Source organism: Glycine max, chromosome 20 (genome assembly GCF_000004515.6).
Source record: "Glycine max cultivar Williams 82 chromosome 20, Glycine_max_v4.0, whole genome shotgun sequence".
In the NCBI taxonomy this organism is placed as follows: Eukaryota; Viridiplantae; Streptophyta; class Magnoliopsida; order Fabales; family Fabaceae; genus Glycine; species Glycine max.
The window spans coordinates 26,280,083-26,303,208 of NC_038256.2; the positions used below are offsets into that span (position 1 = coordinate 26,280,083).

A 23,126-nucleotide genomic window follows, 5' to 3' on the forward strand; every position below is an offset into this window, starting at 1 on the left:
AGCATTTCTGAGGGAATGCTTAGGAGCTTTAATTCATCCATGGTCATTGTACTTGATGGTACCCACATTCATACCTCGTATGGTGTGTATGTCCATGGGGGGGTGCATTGACCTTGTCAGACGTCCCTTGTGTGGGAAACTAAAGTGGTTAAAGAATCTAAGCATTTATGAGGGGATGCTTAGGAGCTTTAATTCATCCATGGTCATTGTACTTGATGGTGCCCATGTTTCATACCTCATATGACATGGGAAATAGTATAAACTGTGACAGTATGTACTTTGTACTAGGGGTGTGTCACCTGGTAGGGAACTCCTTGTGGCCCCAGGTTGATCACCTAGGAGGGGGGAGTTACGGTGCACGACTAGGTGGCCTCGACAAATATTGCATGGTTTCCTAAGTGAGGTGTCGTGTAGACACGCTTAGGGATGTTTCCTTGGTATTGGATACGGTACGTACCGCATTGCATCTGAAAGTTGAGGTCAGGTGCATGCATCATTTTGAGCAGTCTTGATTGAATCCATGGATGGATGATGAATAATTGTTGAATGTGTCTGATGAATAATGAATGTTGTGTAAGCTCATGATGTTTGCTTATGTTTTCTTGCTAAATATGATTATTTGGTTTTAGCATTGGTTCTTTTTATAATTATTTTGTATTATCTTTTCATTTTTTTAATTTTTCTCGAGTACAATTATTTTTAAGGAAAGAATGTACAATTACGTACAATGAGTGGTGAGGTTTTAATTGGACCATTTTTTGTTGTTTTCATGTAATTGGTTTGCATTCACGAATTTATCTAGAGTCTTGAGAAGCTGAATTCAGTTTTATGTACCTTTTGTGTCATTTTTTATATTTCTTGTTTTAATGAGTCATTTTCCTATTAAAAAGTAGAAGAGAAAAACAAATTGATTATGATTTAGAAAATTTAGTTGGTTTACATGGTTAAGAATCACATAACTTCAAAATCATAATGTTTGGTAAAATTAACCAATAGTTAACTAGAAGTTCATAATCTAACTAATTTAATTGAAAATGTTTAGTAAGAATAATAGATAAATATCAAATGACGTAAAACAATATATTTAACATTTTTTACATTTGAATTTATTTCCAATAATTTATATTCTTAAAAAGTAGGATAATAGTTTTTAAATTTTATTTTAAGAAGATGGTAAAGATATGGTGATTTTACTCATATTGTTTAAACTCAATTTTTTCATGTTTTTTTGAAAAAGTAAAATTAACTAAAATAAATTTATTAGAATTATATTATTTAGAATCATTTTTTATATTTACATAATTTATTAGCAATAGTATTATTTTAAAACAAAAAACAAAAAAAAGTATTTTTTTCTGTATAATTTTGTTAAGCATTTGTTTTTGTATTTATACAAGAATAACTTAGATTTATATGTCTCTCACTTGTAAGACTATGAAACATTATATAAATTAGATCTTTTATTTAAAACTAAGTATATATTATAATTATTTTTAAAATTAGGTCATAAAATTTAAAAAACAAAATTATTCAACACATAATTGTAAAGTTTATATGATTAAAATAATTTTTAACCTTAAGGAATAGTGTGATGATATGCCAATTAACGAGTTGATTATTGTGTGCATGAAAGATGAAAAATTAGATAAGAAAACTTTGTCAAACAATAAAAAAAGGTAAGAGAGATTTTAAATTAAATATAAGGGTAAAACATAATTTTAAATAAAATACTAACGATAAAATTGAGAACAAAAAAAAGCTAATAGCTTTTAAACTAACTTATTTTTCATAAGCTATCCTCAGTAGCTTATGAAAAATAAGCTAATAAAATAAGTTTTTGCACCAAACAAACTGATTTTGGTTAAAGTAACTTGTAAATATTTGAAAGAGCTTATAAGCTCTTCAAATTGCTTACCAAACATAGTCGGCCATATATTTTTGTAGTTTAAACTCAACCAAGTGATATGCACCATTAACCTTGTACTTTATAACTATTCTTTCTAAAGACCTATCCAAGCATTAAACACCTGCCTCGGCAAACTTGAAATTGAATATGATGAAATCCTACCCCCCAAGGGCATTGAATAGAAGACTCCAAGAAGATTGGGCCAGAGATCCAAGAGAAGGCCCTAGGGTTCTCATGAGCCTTAGGGTAGATTTTGGGCCCATGGGCTAAGTGTGAACCCACTTATCTTTGTACATATTAGATTAAGGTTTCATTAATTTTGGTCCTTGTATTTAGGACTCCATAATGTAGGTAGGGTACCCTAGAAATATAGGATTTTTCAGCCCTTGTATTTTAGGGCACCTAGACTAGTTTTTGTATTAGGGGTAGTTTTGTAATTTCACATGCACTAAGTGAATATTTGATGTGTGTGGTTGGAAATAAATTTAATTGAATTGGTAGAAGCCCAATCCAATTAAATTTTAGAGGGGGAGGTGAGCATTTGCTTACTGCACCCTATTGCCACATCATATAGTCACACTTTGTGCATGTCCTTCATGCTTTACTTGTCTCATGACACCTAAGCACACTTAGTGGAGAATCTTGGAATTGATCTTGGATTAGTGGGTTGAACCATAACTAAAATTCACTAATCATAATTAGTGAAATTTTGGCTCCACAAATTCAATTTCAAATTCAAGTAAAATTTGAATTGAAATTCAAATTTCCCTCCAATTTTGTGTGACACTTAGGCTATAAATAGAGGTCATGTGTGTGCATTTTTTTGAACTTTGATCATTTGAATATTAAACTTCAGATTTAAAAGCTCATTTAGAGCACAAAATTTCGTGTTCTTCTCTTCCTCTCCCTTCATTCATCTCCTTCTTCCTCCAAGCTCTTATCCATGAGTTCCTATGGTGGTGAGCTTCTTCTAGACTCATCTTCTCCTTGAAGTGGCGTCTCCTCTCTCTCTTCCTTTCTTCATTTCACTGTCATTCATCTTCCAAGAAGCAAAGGAATCTGTTGGATCGAGTGGCCTCAGAATAATTAAGAAGGGGGGTTGAATTAATTATTCCTAAACCTTTACTAATTAAAAATTACTCTTTTAATGCTTTTACTAAATTGTTAAGAGAATGAGGAGTAGAAGAGAAACTTAATAGAAAGTAAAAGCGGAAATTAAATGCACAACGGAAAGTAAAAGAGTAGGGAAGAAGGAAACAAACACACAAGAGTTTTTATACTGGTTCGGCAACAACCCGTGCCTACATCCAGTCCCCAAGCGACCTGCGGTCCTTGAGATTTCTTTCAACCTTGCCAAAATCCTTTTACAAGCAAAGATCCACAAGGGATGTACCCTCCCTTGTTCTCTTTGAACCTAGTGGATGTACCCTCCACTAGAGCTGATCCACAAGAGATGTACCCTCTCTTGTTCTCAGTCAAACCCAAGTAGATGTACCCTCTACTTGTACCACAAAGGATGTACCCTCCAATGTGTTAAGACAAAGATCTCAGGCTGTTAAACCTTTGATACTTTGTGAATGGGGATACAAAATAATTCTCAGGCGGTTAGTCCTTTGAACACTTTTGTATAAGGGAATGGGAAGAATCAAAAGAATTCTCAGACTGTGTCGTTTTGAATTCTTTGACAAGGGAGAAGGGAGACACAAAAGAATTCAGGCGGTTAGTCCTTCGTTTTTTTGGAAAAGGGAGAAGAGAGACTCAAAAATAATTCAGGCGGTTAGTCCTTGGCGAATTATTTTTGGCAAAGGGAGAAAAGAATGAAAAGATGAATAGCACAAGTTTTCAAGGTTTGGAAAACCAGAAAACTTCAGAAATCTTTTGCTACAAAGAAGAAGAAGAAGTTCAAAGAGATTCAAGGCTTGTAAAGGATTGTATGAATAAGTGTAAAAAGTGTCTTAAAAAGAAAATCAAAGCCTTGCTTTTATAAACTCTTCATGTCTGGCCAAAAAGACCATTTAGAAGAGTTATAACTTTTAGAAAAACTTAAAACCAATTTGAAAAAGTCAAAAACCTTTTGAAGAGTTACATCATTTGATTTATTCAGAAACAACATTGGTAATCGATTACCAAATTGGTGTAATCGATTACACAAAGCTTTTGTGTGAAAGGATGTAACTCTTCACATTTGAATTTGAATTTCAACGTTCAAAGGCATTGGTAATCGATTACCAAAATATTGTAATCGATTACAGCCTTTTGAAAATAATTGGAACGTTGTAAATTCAATTTGAAAACTTTTTCAAAACAATTTTGCTACTGGTAATCGATTACAACAATCTGATAATCGATTACCAGAGAGTAAAAACTCTTTGGTAAAAGGTTTTGTCAAAAACTCATGTGCTATTCAAAGTTTTGAAAAACTTTTTAATACTTATCTTGATTGAGTCTTCTCTTCATTCTTGAATCTTGATCTTGATCCTTGAATCTTGATTCTTGTCTCTAGACTTTCTTCTTGAGTCTTGAATTCTTCTTGATTCTTATCTTGAACTCTTGAATTGTTCTTGATTGATCTTGGATTCTCTTGAGTTTTTCTTTGATTGATCTTTGAGCTTTTTGTCATCACCTTTGTCATCATCTTTTATCATCATCATTGTTATCATCAAAACACCTTTGAATCACCTTTGATTCACCATGGAGCTTTGCTTCTACAGAATCCATTGATGAAGAAGATCCTAGGCCTACAAGCTCCAATGGAGCTTACATCAGAATATGTAATCGAGCATGCATTGGTGCTTTATTAACTTATGCTTCTAATTTACGCATAAGCAGAAGGGTGTTATTATTAGCCCCAATAAAATTTCTCTTGGCCCTTACCATCCAAGAACAATTACCAAACTATCCTTCCCCACCTCCCATATCTTCATTCTCCTTTCTCTCTCTTTCATTCTTCCTCTTTTCTCTTTTCCTCTATTATCGTTCTTCACACTCTACACTCATGCTGCCAAGTATTATTTTATCTTTTTCATTGTCAAACAGAATCATGATTCTGTTGTGAATTATGGACAACAAAATCACAATTTTGTTAATCTTCACTCTCTACACTGACAGGTTTTGTTGCACAATGAAATCGTGACTCCATGGTACAATAAAACATGTTGCACAATGGAATTGTGATTTCATGGTACAACAATAATATCAAAAATAACAAAATTATGATTTCACTATGCATTTTTTTAGATAACTTTTTTTTATTGATTATGCATCCCAATGAATTGGAATACGTTTATATATGACGAGGTCACAATACCAGTTGGATGGAGAAATATGATTATGGAAGCCAATTCTTTTACCAACTTGACCTTTTATGTGGAGCCGAGCTTAATAATGCTATGGAGGATAATAATGATAAAAATGTGGGTGGTGAAGACACTGATATGCAGACACAACCTAGTTATCCTGACTTTTCTATTTATTTCATGACTGATAAGGTATATTTATTAGAATTTTTATTTGTATGTGTTTTGTTACTAAATAATTTATTTTTATTCTTTTAGATTTTTCATGAGCACAATGGTTTGTTAAATTGGACTCGACGTGTGGAAAAGGTACATGGATTTGTGATTGTCATTCATAAGTTAAAAGTAAGTAAAAAAACATGTTACACTGGGTTGTGAAAATAGGAAAAAGAAATACAAATAGTGCAAAGACAAATTAATATGCAAGTCCATTGGAACCTAAAAATATTTTCTTTATTAATATATTTGTATAAATATTATTACATTAATACTATTAAATATTTATATAAATAGTGATTTGAAGTATAAAAAAATATATAAATGAATTTCTTCATTCATTTATAAATATTTAAAAGTATTAAAATAATTATTTATAAAATAATGAAATGGTCGTTTATTAAAAATTAAAAATAAAATTATACTTTAATTTTGATCATATATTTTAGTTTACACGAAATAGTGATTTGAAGTATATAAATCTAAAAAATAATTTTCTAAATTGATTTATAAAATAATTAATTACTAAATAAATTATTAAATAGTAATTTATAAAACATTTAATATAAAATTGTAGTTTGATTTTGATGATATATCATTTAATGTTTTTATTAAATTGTAGCCGAAATTATGTTGAAATTAAGTTGGGTGCGGAAATAAAAACCCTAAGGTTAATGGGAATATTACTAAGTTGAGTTTAAACAACCTTATATATGGTTATTTTTATAGATGAAACTCCTCATGTTTAGCAATTGTCCAGTATGAATGTCACATCAAAACTCATTTTCTTGAGCTCTAGACATTTTTTCTTCCACACATCAACATTTTAGATCACTTTGTTAATAGAGAAAAAGATAATTCTTTATCAAGTAATCAAACTATAATTATATATCCTTTTAGAAAATGGAAAAATTGAAAATCACTTTAATTAAGGTTTTAATAAAGCTCTATACAATATATATTACACTTGAGGGCGTCGATACCACCATGAAACCTTTTCAACATCAAGAAACTCATTATTCTTGTAAGATGCAGGACCTAGAAACTCATTAAGAGAATAAAATATAATTCAAGCGTATAGAAATAATAGTGTGTCTATTTTTCCGCTGAGAACCCACGAAGCATTCAAGTAAAAGCTTCAAATGGTAGCTTCTCACAAAATGTGCATCGGAACATGTGCCCGCTAAACATAAAATAAATACAATCACACTCTAAATACTGAGTGCTTATGCATGTGAATTCGAAGAAAACACATAAAACTAAGCAGTAACAAAATTTGTTAGCACAATTCAACATTGACATTTGACTCATCCACACGTATAAATCACCCCAAAAAGGCACCTTCATTGTTTTGTTTTCAATCCATGATAGAGTGCACGCTTTGTTTTCAATCCAAATTACTGCTGCACGAATTTGGAGACAAGTCTAACAGATCAACACAAAAATAAATGTAAAAATAGCGGTCCTAATCCGTTGGCAAACTTACATTTGACCTCACCAACGTTTAGCCAAAATATGCTCAGAGTTCTTGATGCCAAATCAAAATCTATTTTCAATTGTTTAACATAGAGAACGGCACCTCCCTACTTAGCAGAGCCAGTATTCTCTCCAAGCTGGTTGTGGTTGATTCCACCACCCTCCAGCTTGCGGGAGAAAGGGGGGTAAGAGAGATGTTGCACCAACAGTCAACTAATTGGTTAGCTGGATGACGCAGTATGAGTTGGAATGGTGATTATGTAGGTGTAGTTCTTTATCACGCGTGTTTTCCTATAAATGTATGTAATCTTGTAAAATCATCTTATTCAATCAATCGATAATCTAAGGCAATTCTCAAAACTAACAAATTCTATTCAGCCTATTTCTCTAAATAAGAACACAGATTTTCTATTTATTTTATTTACATTTTTAAAAATGAATCCCTGATCTTGATCAGATTAAGGGACTAAAATTATAAATTAATGTAACCAACAGTTTGTTCACCATCTAAAAATTGTAACAGAGATATTAAGTTTTTACTACATGACCTTTTCTTGTTGCAGTATAACCTCTATCATATTATCAAAAGCTAATAGTTTCTTTCAAGAAATTTTTCTTTAAAAAATTTCCATGAAAGTAAAAATTGTGTTTTCAGTTTTACAAAACACATCTAACACTTTCATCCAAGTAACAAGAAGTTTAACCCCCTTTAAAGAAGAATCTGAATTCATATAATATAAAAAAATAAAAAAATAGACAAAACCTTTGCTCCTTAAGGTGGATTCACCTGACTTGCTCAAATTAGTTAAAAAGTCCAAAGCGATTTCTAGATGCAGGGGGTTAAAGGAATTAACTATTTAGCTCATTTTTATCAAAGAAAAATAAAGAGAATTTAATGACTAAAAAATTAGCATTCATCATGGCAGTATGCCACCTCCATTTACTATAACATAGTTCAAAACTATCACCTGTATGACTATGAGATAACAGTATCATCATCAGTGTCATCATCATCATTATTGATTCCATTAACATTATAATGCACATCGTCCTCATCCTCGTCCTCATCATCAATTTGAAGATCTGCAGTTTCTGTCTCACTATTGACATCAAGAACATTATGTGAGGTCCAATCAGGAGGAAAGGTCTTCTGTAGGGCTTCTGTTAGTTCCCCTCCAGTCCTCTCAATCTTGCGTAAACATCTTGACCAGTGAACCGCAGTTCCCATGTCGACAATCATCTCAGACTCTATCATCTCTCTACATACAGACAAGAGGCCACTGTAAACGTAAGATTGAGCAAAGGTGGCTCTTGATAGCAAAGATGTCACGAGACAATGGTACACTGCTTTGTCTGGTTTAAATCCAGCTAGCTTCATCTCTTCAAAGCAACTCAAAGCCTTCTCTGGCATAGAAGCACGTGCCCAACCATTTATTAGAGTTGTGTAGGTTTTGAGGTTTGGTTTTATACCAGATGCTTCCATTTCTTGGATAATCTCAGTTGCCTTCTGCCAGGAAGAAGAAAAACTGATTAACAAGATGTAAATAAATTACCATGATTTGATAAAAAATTCTGAAAATCTACCATTCAAAAACCATGCTTTGAGGCGGTTTAACATGCAGCACGGGGAGTATTATGAAAAATGTATAACATAAACCAACAAGATCTGTTTGTGAGAGCAAACAGAAAGAATTGAAATGAGACTTCATAACATGCAAGGATTTTGCACTCAATTCATTGCTATACTAAATGACGATGAAGATGACCCAAATGAGACATTTATACCCTTATTTTTAGTCCACTGTAAGTAACCACCAACTTAATAAAATTATATTTCTCAACAGCCATCATACCTGCATATCCCCAGCTTTACAACAAGCATTTATAAAAGATGTGTAGGTATGGATGTCTGGTAGAAGTCCTTCTTTTCTCATTTGTTGCATCAAGTCTGCAGCCTCCCAAACATCACCTCTCCGAGCCCAACTAACAAATAAAACTAGGTTACTAACATATAAAGCAAGTTGTGAAGTCATTAATGAGCAAAAATGTTAAAGCATCCAAGCATGTACACATTGAAAAAAAGTAAAAAAATAGACAATGCCCTCATTCAAGAATATATTCAGATGTATTAAATCTTACCCATCAATTAGTATGTTATAGACAAAAGTGTTTCTTGGAATATTTTTTGCACTCATTTCTTTTGTGACTGCAAGGGCACTCTGCATTCTGCCTGATTTGCAACATGACTTCAATAACGCTTCGTAAGTATAAACATCAATCTCCAGGCCCTCATTCCTCAACACTGTAAAGTACTGAAAGGCCTTTTCAGTGTCACCCAGTGAAGCATAACCTTGCATAAGAGTTGTATATGTGTGTTCATTTGGTCCAACACCTGCCACATTCATTTCATCCAATATTGCTACAGCCTTGGTCATCTACAAGAAACATAACATTATTTACAGAATGTAGAAGTTATCGATGCATGCACTAAAACAATAAAACTAACAGAAACATCCCTCTGTACATCTAACAGTTTGTAATCCAATCATACTAAGCCAGAATTAAATCAAAAAGATAATTAGGGCTTTGATAGGATGGGTTTTTGTTTTATCTGCAATGTATACAAATCTGGGTAGAGTAAAATATCAAAGAAGACAGAATAGCTGCTGAGTGCAGAGAAGATGACATGAAACAAAAGCATCACACTTAGGGTCCTGTAGGCATCACAACTAGGGTTGGATTGAGCCACGTCTCAGAGAGCAATTTGTTTGTGGTAAAACTAATCAATCAATATCATAAGACTATTAGGAACCAATTGTTGTTTTTTTTTTGGGGGGGGGGGGGGGGGGGTATTCGGTAATAGTTAGGAGGCTCCAGGTTCCTCGAATTACCTGGGTTATCTTGTTTCTCTTATTTCTTTATCATCAATAATAAATCAGTTCAGCTCTTTCTTAATCTCGTGGCCACCAGTTCTATCACAATATAACTACTATATATGTTTATTTAATGAGTTAAAAAAGTTTTTGGTCCCCATAGAATTTCAGATTTTGGGTTTTAGTCCCTGGGCAACAAAAAGGGACTACTGTATATGCTTGTAGAATTTCTTTTTTTTTTTTGCCCAAGCAACAATAAGGCAAAAATTTAACCCCATAGGGACTAATTATGAGCAAGAAAAATAAAAAGAGGGACTAAAAATGGGGGGGAAATTATAGGGATTAAAACCCAAAATTTGAAATTCTACAAGCATAAAAAACTTATTTAACCCTTATTTAATTTACTGAAACTAACTCTTTAGCTATTCAATTTCACTTTTGAAAATCATATAAAGTCATTGTAGGTGTTGTCACTGGAAGGAGGTTGTGAGGTCAGATTGACCTGAGCTTGCGAATTAGGGTTTGCAGGTTGAGAAGGAGGATCAGATTTACCACTGGATGATTTTTCAGAGGTGCCTTCAGTAAGATTGATGGAAACGAGTGACTTCTTGGACTTTTCAATTTGCTCTTCATACTCTAGAAGGAGAGTTTCAACTTCGTCAATGGAGAGATGCTCAAATCGGCTACTAACCAGGAAATCGTCGACTCATACTCATCAGGAAGACCATCGAGAACCATATCGAGGTGCTCTGTAGAAGACACAGACTTCAAAGCTCGATGCGAATTTGTCGAGCCTTGGTGCGAGTGAGAGAGTGAAAGTGGGAGTGGATTTTGTTCCACAGTTGCCATGACGATTTGCATCCAATCACCCGTGGAAGCATTTCGCCGGCAATGGTGGATTGAAGCCACGCTAGAAGAAATTGATCTTGTTCCTCCCAAGCTTGATACACTGCAGAGACGACACCAGTATCGCGATCTTCAACGGATAAGAACCTCTGCAGAATCGTTGAATTGACAAGGTAATGTAGAGACGATGACACTTGATGACTGATTCAACTTCTGAGAAATCGAATGAGAGAATGTCAAAGCAGCTGAAGAAGACCAAGAACCCACCAGTGGTGGAGGGGAGGAAGGAGGAGAATTCGCGGAAGCCATGAAAAAGGATTCTAGGGATCAAACCTAGCTCTGTATACCATAAAAGAGATTGAGATAGAGTTTGAGATTGGAGATAAACATTATTCAACCCAACTAACAGTGATTACAGAGCTGGTATTTATAGTACCTTAGGAGTTCTAACTATACTAACAATATCCTAACTAACTAATAGTTAGGAGTTACAGCTGGCACCAACCAGAGAGCCTAGAACTATGGTTCAGTGTAGTTAGGAAAAAGAATACACAGTAAGAATACTCTAATAATAAGCAAATAAAAGATAAGGAAAAGTAAGAACCAAGACATGTCATTTGCGTATTTTAATTAACAATTGTTCGTCAACCACAGGTTACCTGACGCTTCTCAACAAGGCCAAGAATAAGAGCATTATATGTGTGTACAGTGGGAATGCAACCACTCCTCCTCATCATATCAAAGATCTCCAAGGCTCTCCTCATCTCTCCAGCTCTTGCAAAACCATGTATAATGGGTAAAAATGTGCGTGTGGTAGGTCTATGCCTCTCCTTTTGCATTTGCCTCACCATACAAATGGCACGATCCATGTTACCCATCCCACAAAAAGCTGTTATAATGTTATTGTAGAGTACTACATCAGGCTTCAAACCATCTTTAGTAAAGTCTTCAAAAACGGAGAATGCATTAGCCCAATCTTTCAACTTCAAGAATCCATTGATCAACATAGAGTACGTCTTCATGTTATGTTTTATGCCAGACATTTTCATCATTTTGCTAATCTCCAATGCTTTGGAAACTTTTCCAACCTGAAAAAAGATAAAACAGAGTGGTGTCAACAGGCCATAATTGTTGGTGGCACATACATTTGTTTGTTTGACCGAAATTAATTTCCCCACATCTTAAGGGAACGTTTGGTAGGAGAGAAGGTTTTAGTTTCCCAGGAATCATAGGTTGGGAAACTTCGTTTCCCATGTTCGGTATGCATTTTAAAAAAATAACATTCATAGGAAAAGAGGTTTCCCGTGAATGTTTTTTAATCAATTTCCCACAAAGATTTTCCCATGGGGGAGGTAGAAATCTTACTTTTACAAGTTTAATTTTTCTTTTACTACAGTAAAAACATCATGTTATTCTTTATTAATTATATAATGTGCTGAATAACTAAAATAATTGGTAAAAATATGCGTAACTTTTTTATTCTTAGGAAACTTATCTAAAGGTTCCCAATGACCTACCAAACAAATTTTATTCATTCCCAAGATTCATGATTCCCAAGAATAATGATTGTTGGGCATGAAAAAATTTCTCCCCGACCAAAAGCCTCCTAAAATTAAGGTAGCCAAAAGCAAGCATTATGCAAGCAGTTACAATAAAAGAAATAAATGAAGGAGCACATCATATAACAAGAAACAAGAGAGGCCTTTGGGTTAAAGGAAAGAAAAACCAGTAACTTTATCTGCCCCGTATAATCTTGGACATAAAGGACAATTTATTAGCTGCAAATAAATTGTCTGTCAAATATTAATTTCATGTACTTCTGTTGAGGCAGGAGGATCAAATGGCACAGGTTCAAGAATTGACAAACTTATACCACCCAGCCATTCAATTGTAACAGTCCATCATCTTGATCTTTCACATATTTAAAAAAAACAAAACAAATAATTCATGTTTTTATAGATTTGAAATCGATATTAATCTTAATATGAAGGACACTTAAATAATGTGAATTTTATTGGTCTGATATACATGATAGGAACTTCAATAGTAACTACTGAATGAGATAAACGAACAGGATAGCATAAATGACCAAATTAATGTCACGTGTGAAATATATCTTACCTTGGTGTAAAGATTAATAAGACAACCATAGCTGATAACTGAGGGAAAGAAACCACATTCCTTCATCAAAACAAAGAAAAGTTAGTGTCATTCAATGTTGAGTGCAATAATGCACAGCAGTTTTAGATACCGTATCCAAATAAATCAACGTGACTATGAGAGTAATATAACACATGCTAGATTAACAAAAAGGGAACAGATTTCAAACAAAAATAGAGATTCTCATGCTAAGAACCAAAACGTAAAGAGTAACTAAGTTATGAAGGAAGGCCATAGATGAACTCAAATGAAGAAGAGATATCTTGTGAAGGAAGCTATTGGAATAGAGAGAATATCTGATCATAGAAAATGAATCAGAATTGTGTTTATTATTGATTGATGAATACAAAGTATTTTACATTACTTATATACTCTCTATAACTACCATAACAGAAAAATAACCACCTCTAACTAATTATAACAGACTTAATTAGTTAGGTAACTAACAACTAACTCAAGTTACACTAGGATGGTTAATAAAGAGAGATGCTATATACTAGATGCATGAACTCTAGATTATAATAAACAATTGACAATTGTTTACCACCTTTTCTTTTAAAAAACTATAAATATTATAAAAATAATATTAATATCTGCAGAGTGAGAAAGACAGATTTCTTTAAAAAAAAAGTTGGTAAAGTGCCAAAATTAATCTCTCAAGAATTGGTTCAAAAACAGCTTGAATTGCCTCAGTCAAAAGCTAGCAGCTGGAAGAGAACACAACAAGCATCACAAGAACTGAGCTAAACAGCCAAATGTCGCCAAGACTATAGCAAACCATAGCCAAATAGACAACTCTAATACAAACAGTACAAGGCAGAGGAAAAGGAAATTCAAAAAAGTGGCAGAAGTGTAGTAACCAACTCAGGAATAAACTAATTCGTGGAAAAATAAATAAGATGAAGCCAAACAGAAGCAATGGAATAGGGCCATACAGACGGGAAAGAAAGTGTTATCAATGCCAGACGGCAGAACATGAATTATATATGTTTGACGAACCAATTACAACTGTGAATTATATATGTTTGACGAACCAATTGATGTCCCAATGAGAAATTACTGTGAAATTGATGTATTCTTGTGTTGAGTGTGAACCCTTAAAAAAATAGAGTTTCTCACATGAATTATACTCTAAATAATATTATTTAATGACTTATTTTATACAAATTATTACCTTGTTCTAATTTTCCCATGATGATGATCAACACATTATGTATATATATATATATATATATATATATATATATATATATATATATATATATATATATATATATATATATATATATATTATTATACAAATATATAAATATATAGAAAGATGTAAAGTTAATGCCTAAAAAATATTTTTTTTGATATAATCTTATATTAATTGTTATAGAAATTCTTTTGATTAAAAATAATGTAGTTTGATTAACTGTTTTGTGTCATGCAAATATTATTATTACTGTGTGATGTGTATATAAGTTATGAGGCGTAATAAATTATTATAATGAGATTATAATATTGTTATGAAAATTGAGTAGTGCAAAGTAGAATGTGTCAATTTGAGAGATACATGTAAACATGATATGGTTGATTGTAACATAATGAGATGTGAAATTGAAAACATGAGTTTTAGTTGGGAGTAAGTGTATGGTAAACACCTGATGTGGCATTACTTGTGATGTGAGCTGTAAATTATACAATAACCCGACCAGTGTTTATCTTGAGAAAAGTGTTGATGCGTAGTGTTAAAGGAAAAGTGTAGGTTTCCTATCTAGAAACCAATGTTAAATTATAGCGCAATGTGTTAAACGTGTTTGAAACATGAGTGTGAGGTCGTGGGTATTGTATAATTCATGAGCAGTGTCTATGAATAGAATATGTGATGAATTGTAGAATAACATGTTTTGGGATTATAATATTATTATTGAGATTAAGTATAAGTGTAAAGTTGAATATGTGTTAATTTGCGAGATACATGTAAACATGTGATGGTGGATTGTGATATTATAAGATGTGAAATTTTGAACATGAGTTTTAGTTGTGAATAAATGTGTGGTTAACACCTGATGTGACATTACTTGTGTTGTGAGTTATGAATTATACAATAACCCGACCAGTGTTTATCTTGAGAAAAGTGTTGATGCGCAATATTAAAAAGAAAGTGTATGTTCTCTATTTACGAATTAGTGTTAAATTGTAACGCAATGTGTTGAATATGTTTAAAACACGAGTGTGAGGTCATGGGTATTGCATAATTCATGAGTAGTGTCTACATGCAAAAATTGTTTTAGGGGTTGGACCTGAATCAGGAAAGAGAGGTCTTGACGAACTTTTCGGAGTGTAAGCCTTGGATAAATACACCCGGTTTGAGTGCTCCTTTAAGTCTGTGCTGGTCCCACATGGTTGGAGCATTCTCGCAAAACAGCGTGACCCTGACTAGTCTTCCTATGATTTTACTTAGTGAGAATGACCTGACATACTCATTAAGTGGTGTGTCTTGTTATGTACTCCTAAACGCCCCAGGGTGATTTTTCACTGACATGGTACCATATTGCATATAGGCTTGAGTCTTAGCATAACTGTTGCATAACGCTTGCTAATTGTTTATTATGAAATTGATGTGTTATTATGTCTTGATCGGATTGTGTGATTCATGTGTAATGTGATTGATGATTGAAAAACGAATTTTAAATGACAAAGTGGTTGAATTACATGAGTTATGTTTAAGCAAATTGTATCTCATTTATATGATATGTATATCTAGTTATCTTTTTTCTCTATTAGCTAGGAATGTGATAACTCACTCCCCGTGTGCTATTTATGTTTGGATCCTGTGATGATCTCGAATCTTGTGTTCGTGGAAGTAGATGATTAGGTGGATGACTATGAAGAACTTCATGCTAGAGGACACGGGAACACAATGCTCTAATAGGATGTGACATTGGGGTATAGGTTTTCATATTAATTGCATGAGGTCTTGGACGACCTTGTTTTGAGTCAAAATGATTTATTATTTATTTGGCCAAATTTTATTATGATGTTAGAAAAGTGAATTTGAGTCTTTTACTCTTTTAAAAGCCTTGTATTTAAATGTGTTTTAAAAAAAATTAATTTTAAATTCTTGTTCCTTTTATTATTAGTACATATATGTATGGGATAGAAGGTGTCACATGATACATTTTCTTTTAAAAGATATAATTGATGACAGCACAATGAGGACAAAACATACCAAAACTAGAAACTAGAAAGACTATAGTAATAGTGATGATGATAAAACAATGAACGAGCTATACCTTAAGTCTGTCAAATACAATCAAGCATTTCTCTTCATTACCAATCATTGTATAACCATCCATCATGGTATGATAGATATCAATGGGAGCATCTATCCCTTGTTCTTCCATCTCCCTCACCAAGGCTTCAGCTCGATCCATATTGCATATTTGACTGTAAAATGCATCAGGATATCAAAAACAATGAGAAGAAAATTGAAAAGAAATGACAATAACTTGCACATTAACACAAATTGGAAACTTACAGAAACAGAAATCTAGGTTACAATAATAGATAAAAACATTAACTACATTAGTGAATAATTGAGTGGTTAATGTGTTTAAATTTTAACCTAATATTGATTTAATTAACAACTTGAGTGGAATTTTTTTTTTTTTTTTTGTCTTGGCAAATACTGATACTTATATTAGTTTTTATTTCCCAGCTAAATATTACCCAAAGGAAAAAGAAGGAAATGACACAAGTAAATTTGGAAGACAAATCTCCATTTAGTAATAATGATCTAACCAATACTTGCAACATATGAAAATTAAAGGTCTTGAATCATATCATAGAAATAAAAATGAACCCTTAAAAGAAATATGAATGCTCACCAGTGCGCATAAATTATGCCCCCATAAATGACAGCATTTAAAGATGGGAGCTTCTCTTTGGCCTCCTCAAACCAGTGATCTGCAGCACTTCCAAAGAAACATCAAATAGTTATCTCCATGATACAAACTGATGCTTTACTCTTCACTCATTTATGAACTGGCCGTCAAATTATTTCCCAATATCAAAGATCAAAACTTTCACACCAGCACAGGGAAGAGAATAAAGAAAACGTGAGAGTGGGGTTATTTAAGTATGAAAAACCAGAAATGAAGAACAAACCAGCAAAAACCAAATGTTCAATCACTTAATACAAGAAAAAAACGAAACCCAGCTATAGCAGTAGATTTCACACTTTGGTGGTTGGGAGTCAGAAGATCAATTGATCTCCACAGTGACTGAAACAACTTTATAGTTTATTAACCATATTTTTATTAAAAAGGAGAATAGAAGAGCTAAATAAATGAGATAGTTAATAATGAAATCTAACCTAGATAATTAACCTTTACAATAAAGTATACAGGTTTTTGGCTTCCTTATAAGCTGGAAAAATTGGCATTCTACTTCCAAAGTTCAGCGGCAATCAGTTGCTAGGATTCCATTCTGGCATGATCAGGTTTGGATTCAGCTTCTCTATCACACAATAACTGTTTTCTTTTTATCTATATAACCCAAACATCTTCATTTCCAATTTTCTGCCACAACAGTATGCTTTTCCAGAAAAAGACTGGTATAGAAACTATCCTTTAAAGATTTACCCCAGTGCATTGAACTGGAACCAAAATGAAAGTATACGCTAGCCAGATAAAAATCAACCGGGGCACCTTTCAATTTTTCCCTTTGCCATGGTATCAAAGTTCTATAACCAAGTAGTCCAAATTGAACCCTTGCTGGCTACATTCTTTATAAAATTATTATAATTTTTTTTAAAAAAAAAAAACAGCACAATTAAAGTGGGCATGTATATTAGCTGTGCATCGAGCCCAAGTTAATGGGACGAGTTAGAGACAAAATCCATTTATATAGCTTCACTTAATAGCTTAATCTTTCAGGAGAGTCGGTATATGAACAAAAGAAAAACTAACAAGTACAAACATCCAATACAAAGATACAGTAATGAGGAAAATTTATCTGGTTTACTTACTCAGCATTGCCCATTTTAGCGAATCCCCCTACAATTATACTGTATGTGACTATAGTCATTTCAATTCCCTCCTCCTTCATCTTTCTAACACAATGTAAAGCTTCTTCCATGTCTCTACCAACTGCATAAGCATGAATAAGACTGCAAACATTTAACATGCATTAATTATTAGTCAGAAGAAACAAAAGTCATAGTGCTTTTTCTTTTTCAAGAAAGAAATTTAATTTTGAAGGAAAAAAGACTATAAGAATGACGGAGATAATATTCTCCTTAAACCAAAGAACAAAATAAAAATGGAGAAACAAAAAATACAGAATACCAAACAGAATCCCTAAAGAATGCTAAAAACCCATGTATTGTGACAGTGTATGTGAGGAAGAATTGTAGTGGATCATAGCCCCAAGTGGGCAAGAAAATTGGCTTGACTTGGGGTAACTAACTGCCAGCACGGCCAGTGGGGAAATTCTGTTGTAAGCTACAGAGAAGAGATATAAGTGGTTATGGTGAAATGTGATCTGATGCTGTTCCTATCTATCAGAATCCTTGAGTTAAACACCAAGGAGGAGAAAGAAAAATGAAAGTACAAATTTAAAGAGGACTTCTTTTGAAGGGTAAATATTTGAAATAACAGAAACTCAACAGTAAAATATTTTCCCCCGATCAATAATATTCAACTTTGCAAAGAAAAGTCAATTCATTCACATGCTCATCTCTGAAATGACAACACACACCAATCAGAATGTTGCCTAAGCTTAAAAGCTAAAAACACTTTTAGCAGATGTTAAAAATTATAACACACCTCTAGTACAAAAGATCAGTTTAAAGATCATACCTACTGTACACGTGTGAAGATGGCTCTATTCCTCTTGCTCGCATACTCTCAAATGTTTGGCGTGCATGATGCATGTCCCCTCGTCGTCCATAATATTTAACCATCAAGCCATATTCTTTTCTAGCAGGCTGAAAAATTAATAACAACAAAATGAATCCAAGAACAATTACTTAATACTTATAATTAAAATTACAAAAGATAAACACAGGTGCACATTAAAATTTTTCGTGCAGCCATCATCTATGTGTATGCAAAAAAGATGCCACTTCCTTTTTTTTCAAAATTTAAGGAAGTATTATTATGAATCTACTACTGTCTCTGACCTAAAACAAAGATCTTATTTTCTTTTATTTCACACAAAAATATTCAAACTTAATAATCATTATTTCTAATTTGGCATAGTTTCTGATGCCCTCTTTGATAACAATACAATGTAATCAAGAATTTTTAACAAATGAAAGAAAAGACATACATCATAATGTGTTACTCTCTTATCTCAGTGATTTATGTTTCACATTAGCTTTGGGACCGTAAACACATACGTGCAACAAATCAGAAAAACCATACTAGTGTAACCGAAGAAAATCAAGAAACCTTCATCTATCCTGTCTAGTTACCCTCTAGAGTCCTACCTCTTGAAACACCCCCACCCTCAACTAGGAAAATACAAAAAGCCCCACCTCTTATCAATTGCTCTTCAGTAATAGTGAAACAGAGGCCAAACAGTTCAAGTTTTCCACAAAACAACTTCCATGGCTTCAAATTTTCCCTTTTTTTTTTTTTTGATCAGCAAAGGATAATATATATATTAATTGAGTACCAGAGGTACTAAAAGATACAATTTAAAGATCAAACAATTGGTTCCAAGTCAGACTTAATGTATTCTTGACATGAGCCAATATCTGGATACATTGGTGAGACTAATACGGATTGTTAGTCTAATTTCCTATCTTCAGCTACTTAATAAACCCTGTACTAAGATTGCTAGACCAGTGATTGTAGTGAGTGCCAAAATCCTTCTCCAAATTTCTGAGCCATGTCCATAGTAAGAAAACTGCATCATCCAGCAGTTTGTTGTCATTAAAGGTATCATTGGAAAAGATAATGTTATTTCTTTGCTTCCAAATGGTCCATGTCAATACTAGCCACCACCACTTCCACCCGTTAGCCCTTATGCCCTCGGTCACTCCATATATGTGTTGGAGGAAATGTTGTTTTGGGTTATGCGGGAAAGCACCCACCATATTCACCCAAGACAACGATTCCCACCATACTGGAAGAATTTTGTTGCAGTGAAAAAACAAGTAACCTGAGCTCTCCTCCATGCTTCTGCAGAAAGGACAGGTGGTATCATCTAACTCAATTTGTCGCCTTCGCAGGTTTACTTTTGTCGGTAGTCTATCTTTGAGTATCATCTAACTCAATTTTGCTGCATTCAAATTTTCCCTTTAATCTCCAAGCATCATATTTTTGCCCCCTCGTTTTAATATGACTTATAGCAATGTCTCGCTGGTGTTGTTATTAAAGTAAACACAGGACCAAAAATTAACTTCATTTCTTGTTTTCAGAAGTATGTATTGGAAACAGTGAAAACTACTTTTCCTTATTTTATGTATTGGAAACTACTTTTCTGAATAAACTTCAGAAAACAAGAAATAAAATAAAACCAGAATTCAGAAAATAGAAAGAAAAAAAAATTCAAATCAAAGGCCCTTTGATAGAACTGGACCAGAAACAAAGAATGTGTGTATTATTATTGTGGTGTCTCCAACACCCAAGACAAAATACAGATGAGTTTTGAGGTCTCGCCACCCTCCACTTCCTAATCCCCTAGACTATTTATAGTTTCTTAACTAACTAACAGTTAGTTATCCTAGCTGTTCTAACTAGCTAACATTTACTAAGGCTCTTAGCTCTTCCAAGAATATTTCCTTACATGCCCCTTTCCTCATCTATCACCCTTCAATCATAGCTTCCACTACAAATAAAGATCTATTTAGATAAACTTCTCCATAACAACTTATAGGGGAAGAAAACCTTCAATCATAGCTTCCACTACAAATAAGGATCTATTTAGATAAACTTCTCCATAACAACTTATAGGGGAAGAAAATAAGAAGGAAAAATAAATAAGTTTTTCCATAGGTTAAAATTAGCTTATGCATAAGATAATGGGTGAGTTTGTTTTAACTTTAAAAAAAACAACTTCAAAATAAACGCTTTTTATATAAGCACTTTTTAAGAAGCAGATAGAATTTACTTCTTAAGATAAGCAGAAAATCGTTTTTTTAAACAGAAAAAGTTTAGACAAACACTAAAAAACAGAAAGTTGCTTATTTTATTAAAATAAGAACTTATTCCAACAAATAAGTTTAAAAAAACAGGTAAAAACTCTGATATTGGGCTAGTTTGTTTAAACTTATTTTTTAAAATCCGTGCTTTTTAAAATAAAATATGCAGTTTGTGGTTTTCTGATGTTTGTCTAAACTGTGTTTACTTAAAATAATTAGTTTTTTGCTTTTTTAAGAAGCAAATTTTATCTGCTTATTAAAAAAGCATTTTTTTTAAATTACTTTTTTTTTTAAAGTTTATACAAACTGGCCCATTAGCTTCTCCAAATCCTGATTTTTAACTTATGCATAAGCTAATCTGTAGAAACTCTCTTCATATTATTAGCTTCTCCAAAACCTGATTTTTAACTTGTGCATAAGCTAATTTTAGCTAGTGACTAACCTGTCTAGATACAAAGGTAGGAGTGCTTTTAAGAGCTTTCCAAAGCTTCTCTACTGAAAAAAAGCTCCATATTTGTAGTAGAGAAGTTTTCAAAAGCACTTATGACTTGTATCAAACAGGTCAATTTCATTTTTCTTCTTATTATTTCTTCCAAGATAAGTAATTAGAGAGAAGTTTATCCAAACAAGACTCTAACTACTAACTACTACTCTACCCTACTCTACCAAAAAACTACACAAGCAACCTTCTAACCAGAGTAAAGAGTTAATAAAATCAACAACTAATATAAGAAGAGCATATATAACAAGATGATGAACCTTCTTAATTCTCTCAAAGGCAGTCACAACGGCCTGCCAATTCTCGGGCTGGGTTTCCAGAATCTTCTGGAAGCTCTTCCTGGACCCGTCCCTCTCCTCGTGCCACGTGGACGGGTACTCTCCCTTGTCACCACCATTCCCTTGCAACCACCGCGCCTTCTCTTCACTCCTCTCCCGCATCCTCTTCCCGTCGTCGAGCTTCACCGTCAGCACCCTCCCGTGGAACTCCACGCCGTCAAACTCCACCGCCCGCATCGCCGCCTTGTCCGCCTCGTCGTCGCTCTCGACGCCATCGTAGATGACGAAGGCGAACCCTGCGCTCCGCTCCGTGTCGTGGTGGCCCTTGATCAGAATCACGCTGCGTATGGGACCGAACTGCCGGAAGAACTCCGCCACCTGCGGCTTCTTCACCCACGCCGGCAGGTTCCCCACGAAGATCTTCCCCGGCTGCCGGAAATCGGAATTCCGGGAATCAGAATTCGCGCCGTCGCCGCTCGCTTTATCGGTCTCGGTTTCGATTTCGGAGTCGATTTCCGGGGGCGGCGGTGGTGGCGGAGGAGGGGGAGGGGAGAGTTTGCTTGTGAGCCATAGCTTGTTGGCGAGGGGGTTTGAGATTGGAGCGGGTTTAGGGTTTGAGGGAGGGGTTGTTGGTGTGGCTTTGAGGGATTTGGAGGGGCGGCGAGGGGTGGCGGAGTTGTTGGAGTCTGACGGTGGTTTGAGGGAGAAGGATACGGTGGTTGTGGTGGTGGCGGCGGAGGAGGAGGGAGGGTGGTGTTTGGGGGAGAAAATGGTGGTGTTGGAGGGAACGGACAAGTGTGAGGTGGAGAACGAGAGAGGTTCCATTGTTATCGTTTTTGGTGTTTGTCGTAGTAGCAGCAGTATCAGAACCTCATACTCTGTCCACTGGTAAGGGAGTAATTAAAATATTTAGTATACTTTTTTGGATAAAGTCTTAGTGTCTTTATTTATTTGAATTTTATTTTTTTCATTTAATTGTAAAAATGAATATAGATATCTGTTACAGAAATATGATAATTTTTATTTGACTTTTTTTTATCTATTTGATACTATAACTTTATTTTAAATGTAAATGTTTATTTAATGTAACTGAATAATTAACCAATATTTATTAAAAAAATATTTGAAATATACAAAACTACAATATAATTAATATGACAGGTGTAATATTTAAATTGCCATAAATATTCATGTTAAAAATCAAACTATTTATTTAACCTATGTCATCCCTTAATGTGATTACAAGTTTAAAAATAGACAAAACAATAGTTAAAGATTGTGATAGTTTTTATTTGAATTTTTTTTATCCAATTAGCACTACTAATTTATTTTAAATGTGATTATCTTTAATTAATGAAAATTTCTATTGAATAATGTTTATTGAATAATGTTTACTAAGAATACATTTGACATAAGTAAAATCACAACATGATTAA

General features: G+C 33.6%; 1 protein-coding gene across 2 annotated transcripts; it reads right to left on the bottom strand.

Annotated features, from left to right (window-relative positions):
- Window positions 1-7,759: 7,759 nt before the first annotated feature.
- On the bottom strand, window positions 7,760-22,694 carry LOC100784052 (pentatricopeptide repeat-containing protein At5g04810, chloroplastic). 2 transcript variants are annotated; one of them, XM_006605654.4, is made up of 10 exons: window positions 21,673-22,694; window positions 18,623-18,750; window positions 17,791-17,931; window positions 16,649-16,735; window positions 16,055-16,208; window positions 12,735-12,794; window positions 11,273-11,701; window positions 9,034-9,329; window positions 8,748-8,877; window positions 7,760-8,398 (listed from the first exon to the last, which is right to left on the bottom strand). In XM_006605654.4, exons 1-10 carry the CDS (start codon window positions 22,513-22,515, stop codon window positions 7,871-7,873), a joined length of 2,796 nt encoding a protein of 931 aa, XP_006605717.1. In that variant the 5' UTR covers window positions 22,516-22,694; the 3' UTR covers window positions 7,760-7,870. The 2 variants fall into 2 exon arrangements, with proteins under 2 accessions (XP_006605717.1, XP_003556878.1); XM_003556830.5 differs by having other exon boundaries at window positions 7,760-8,401.
- Between the last annotated feature and the right edge of the window lie 432 nt (window positions 22,695-23,126).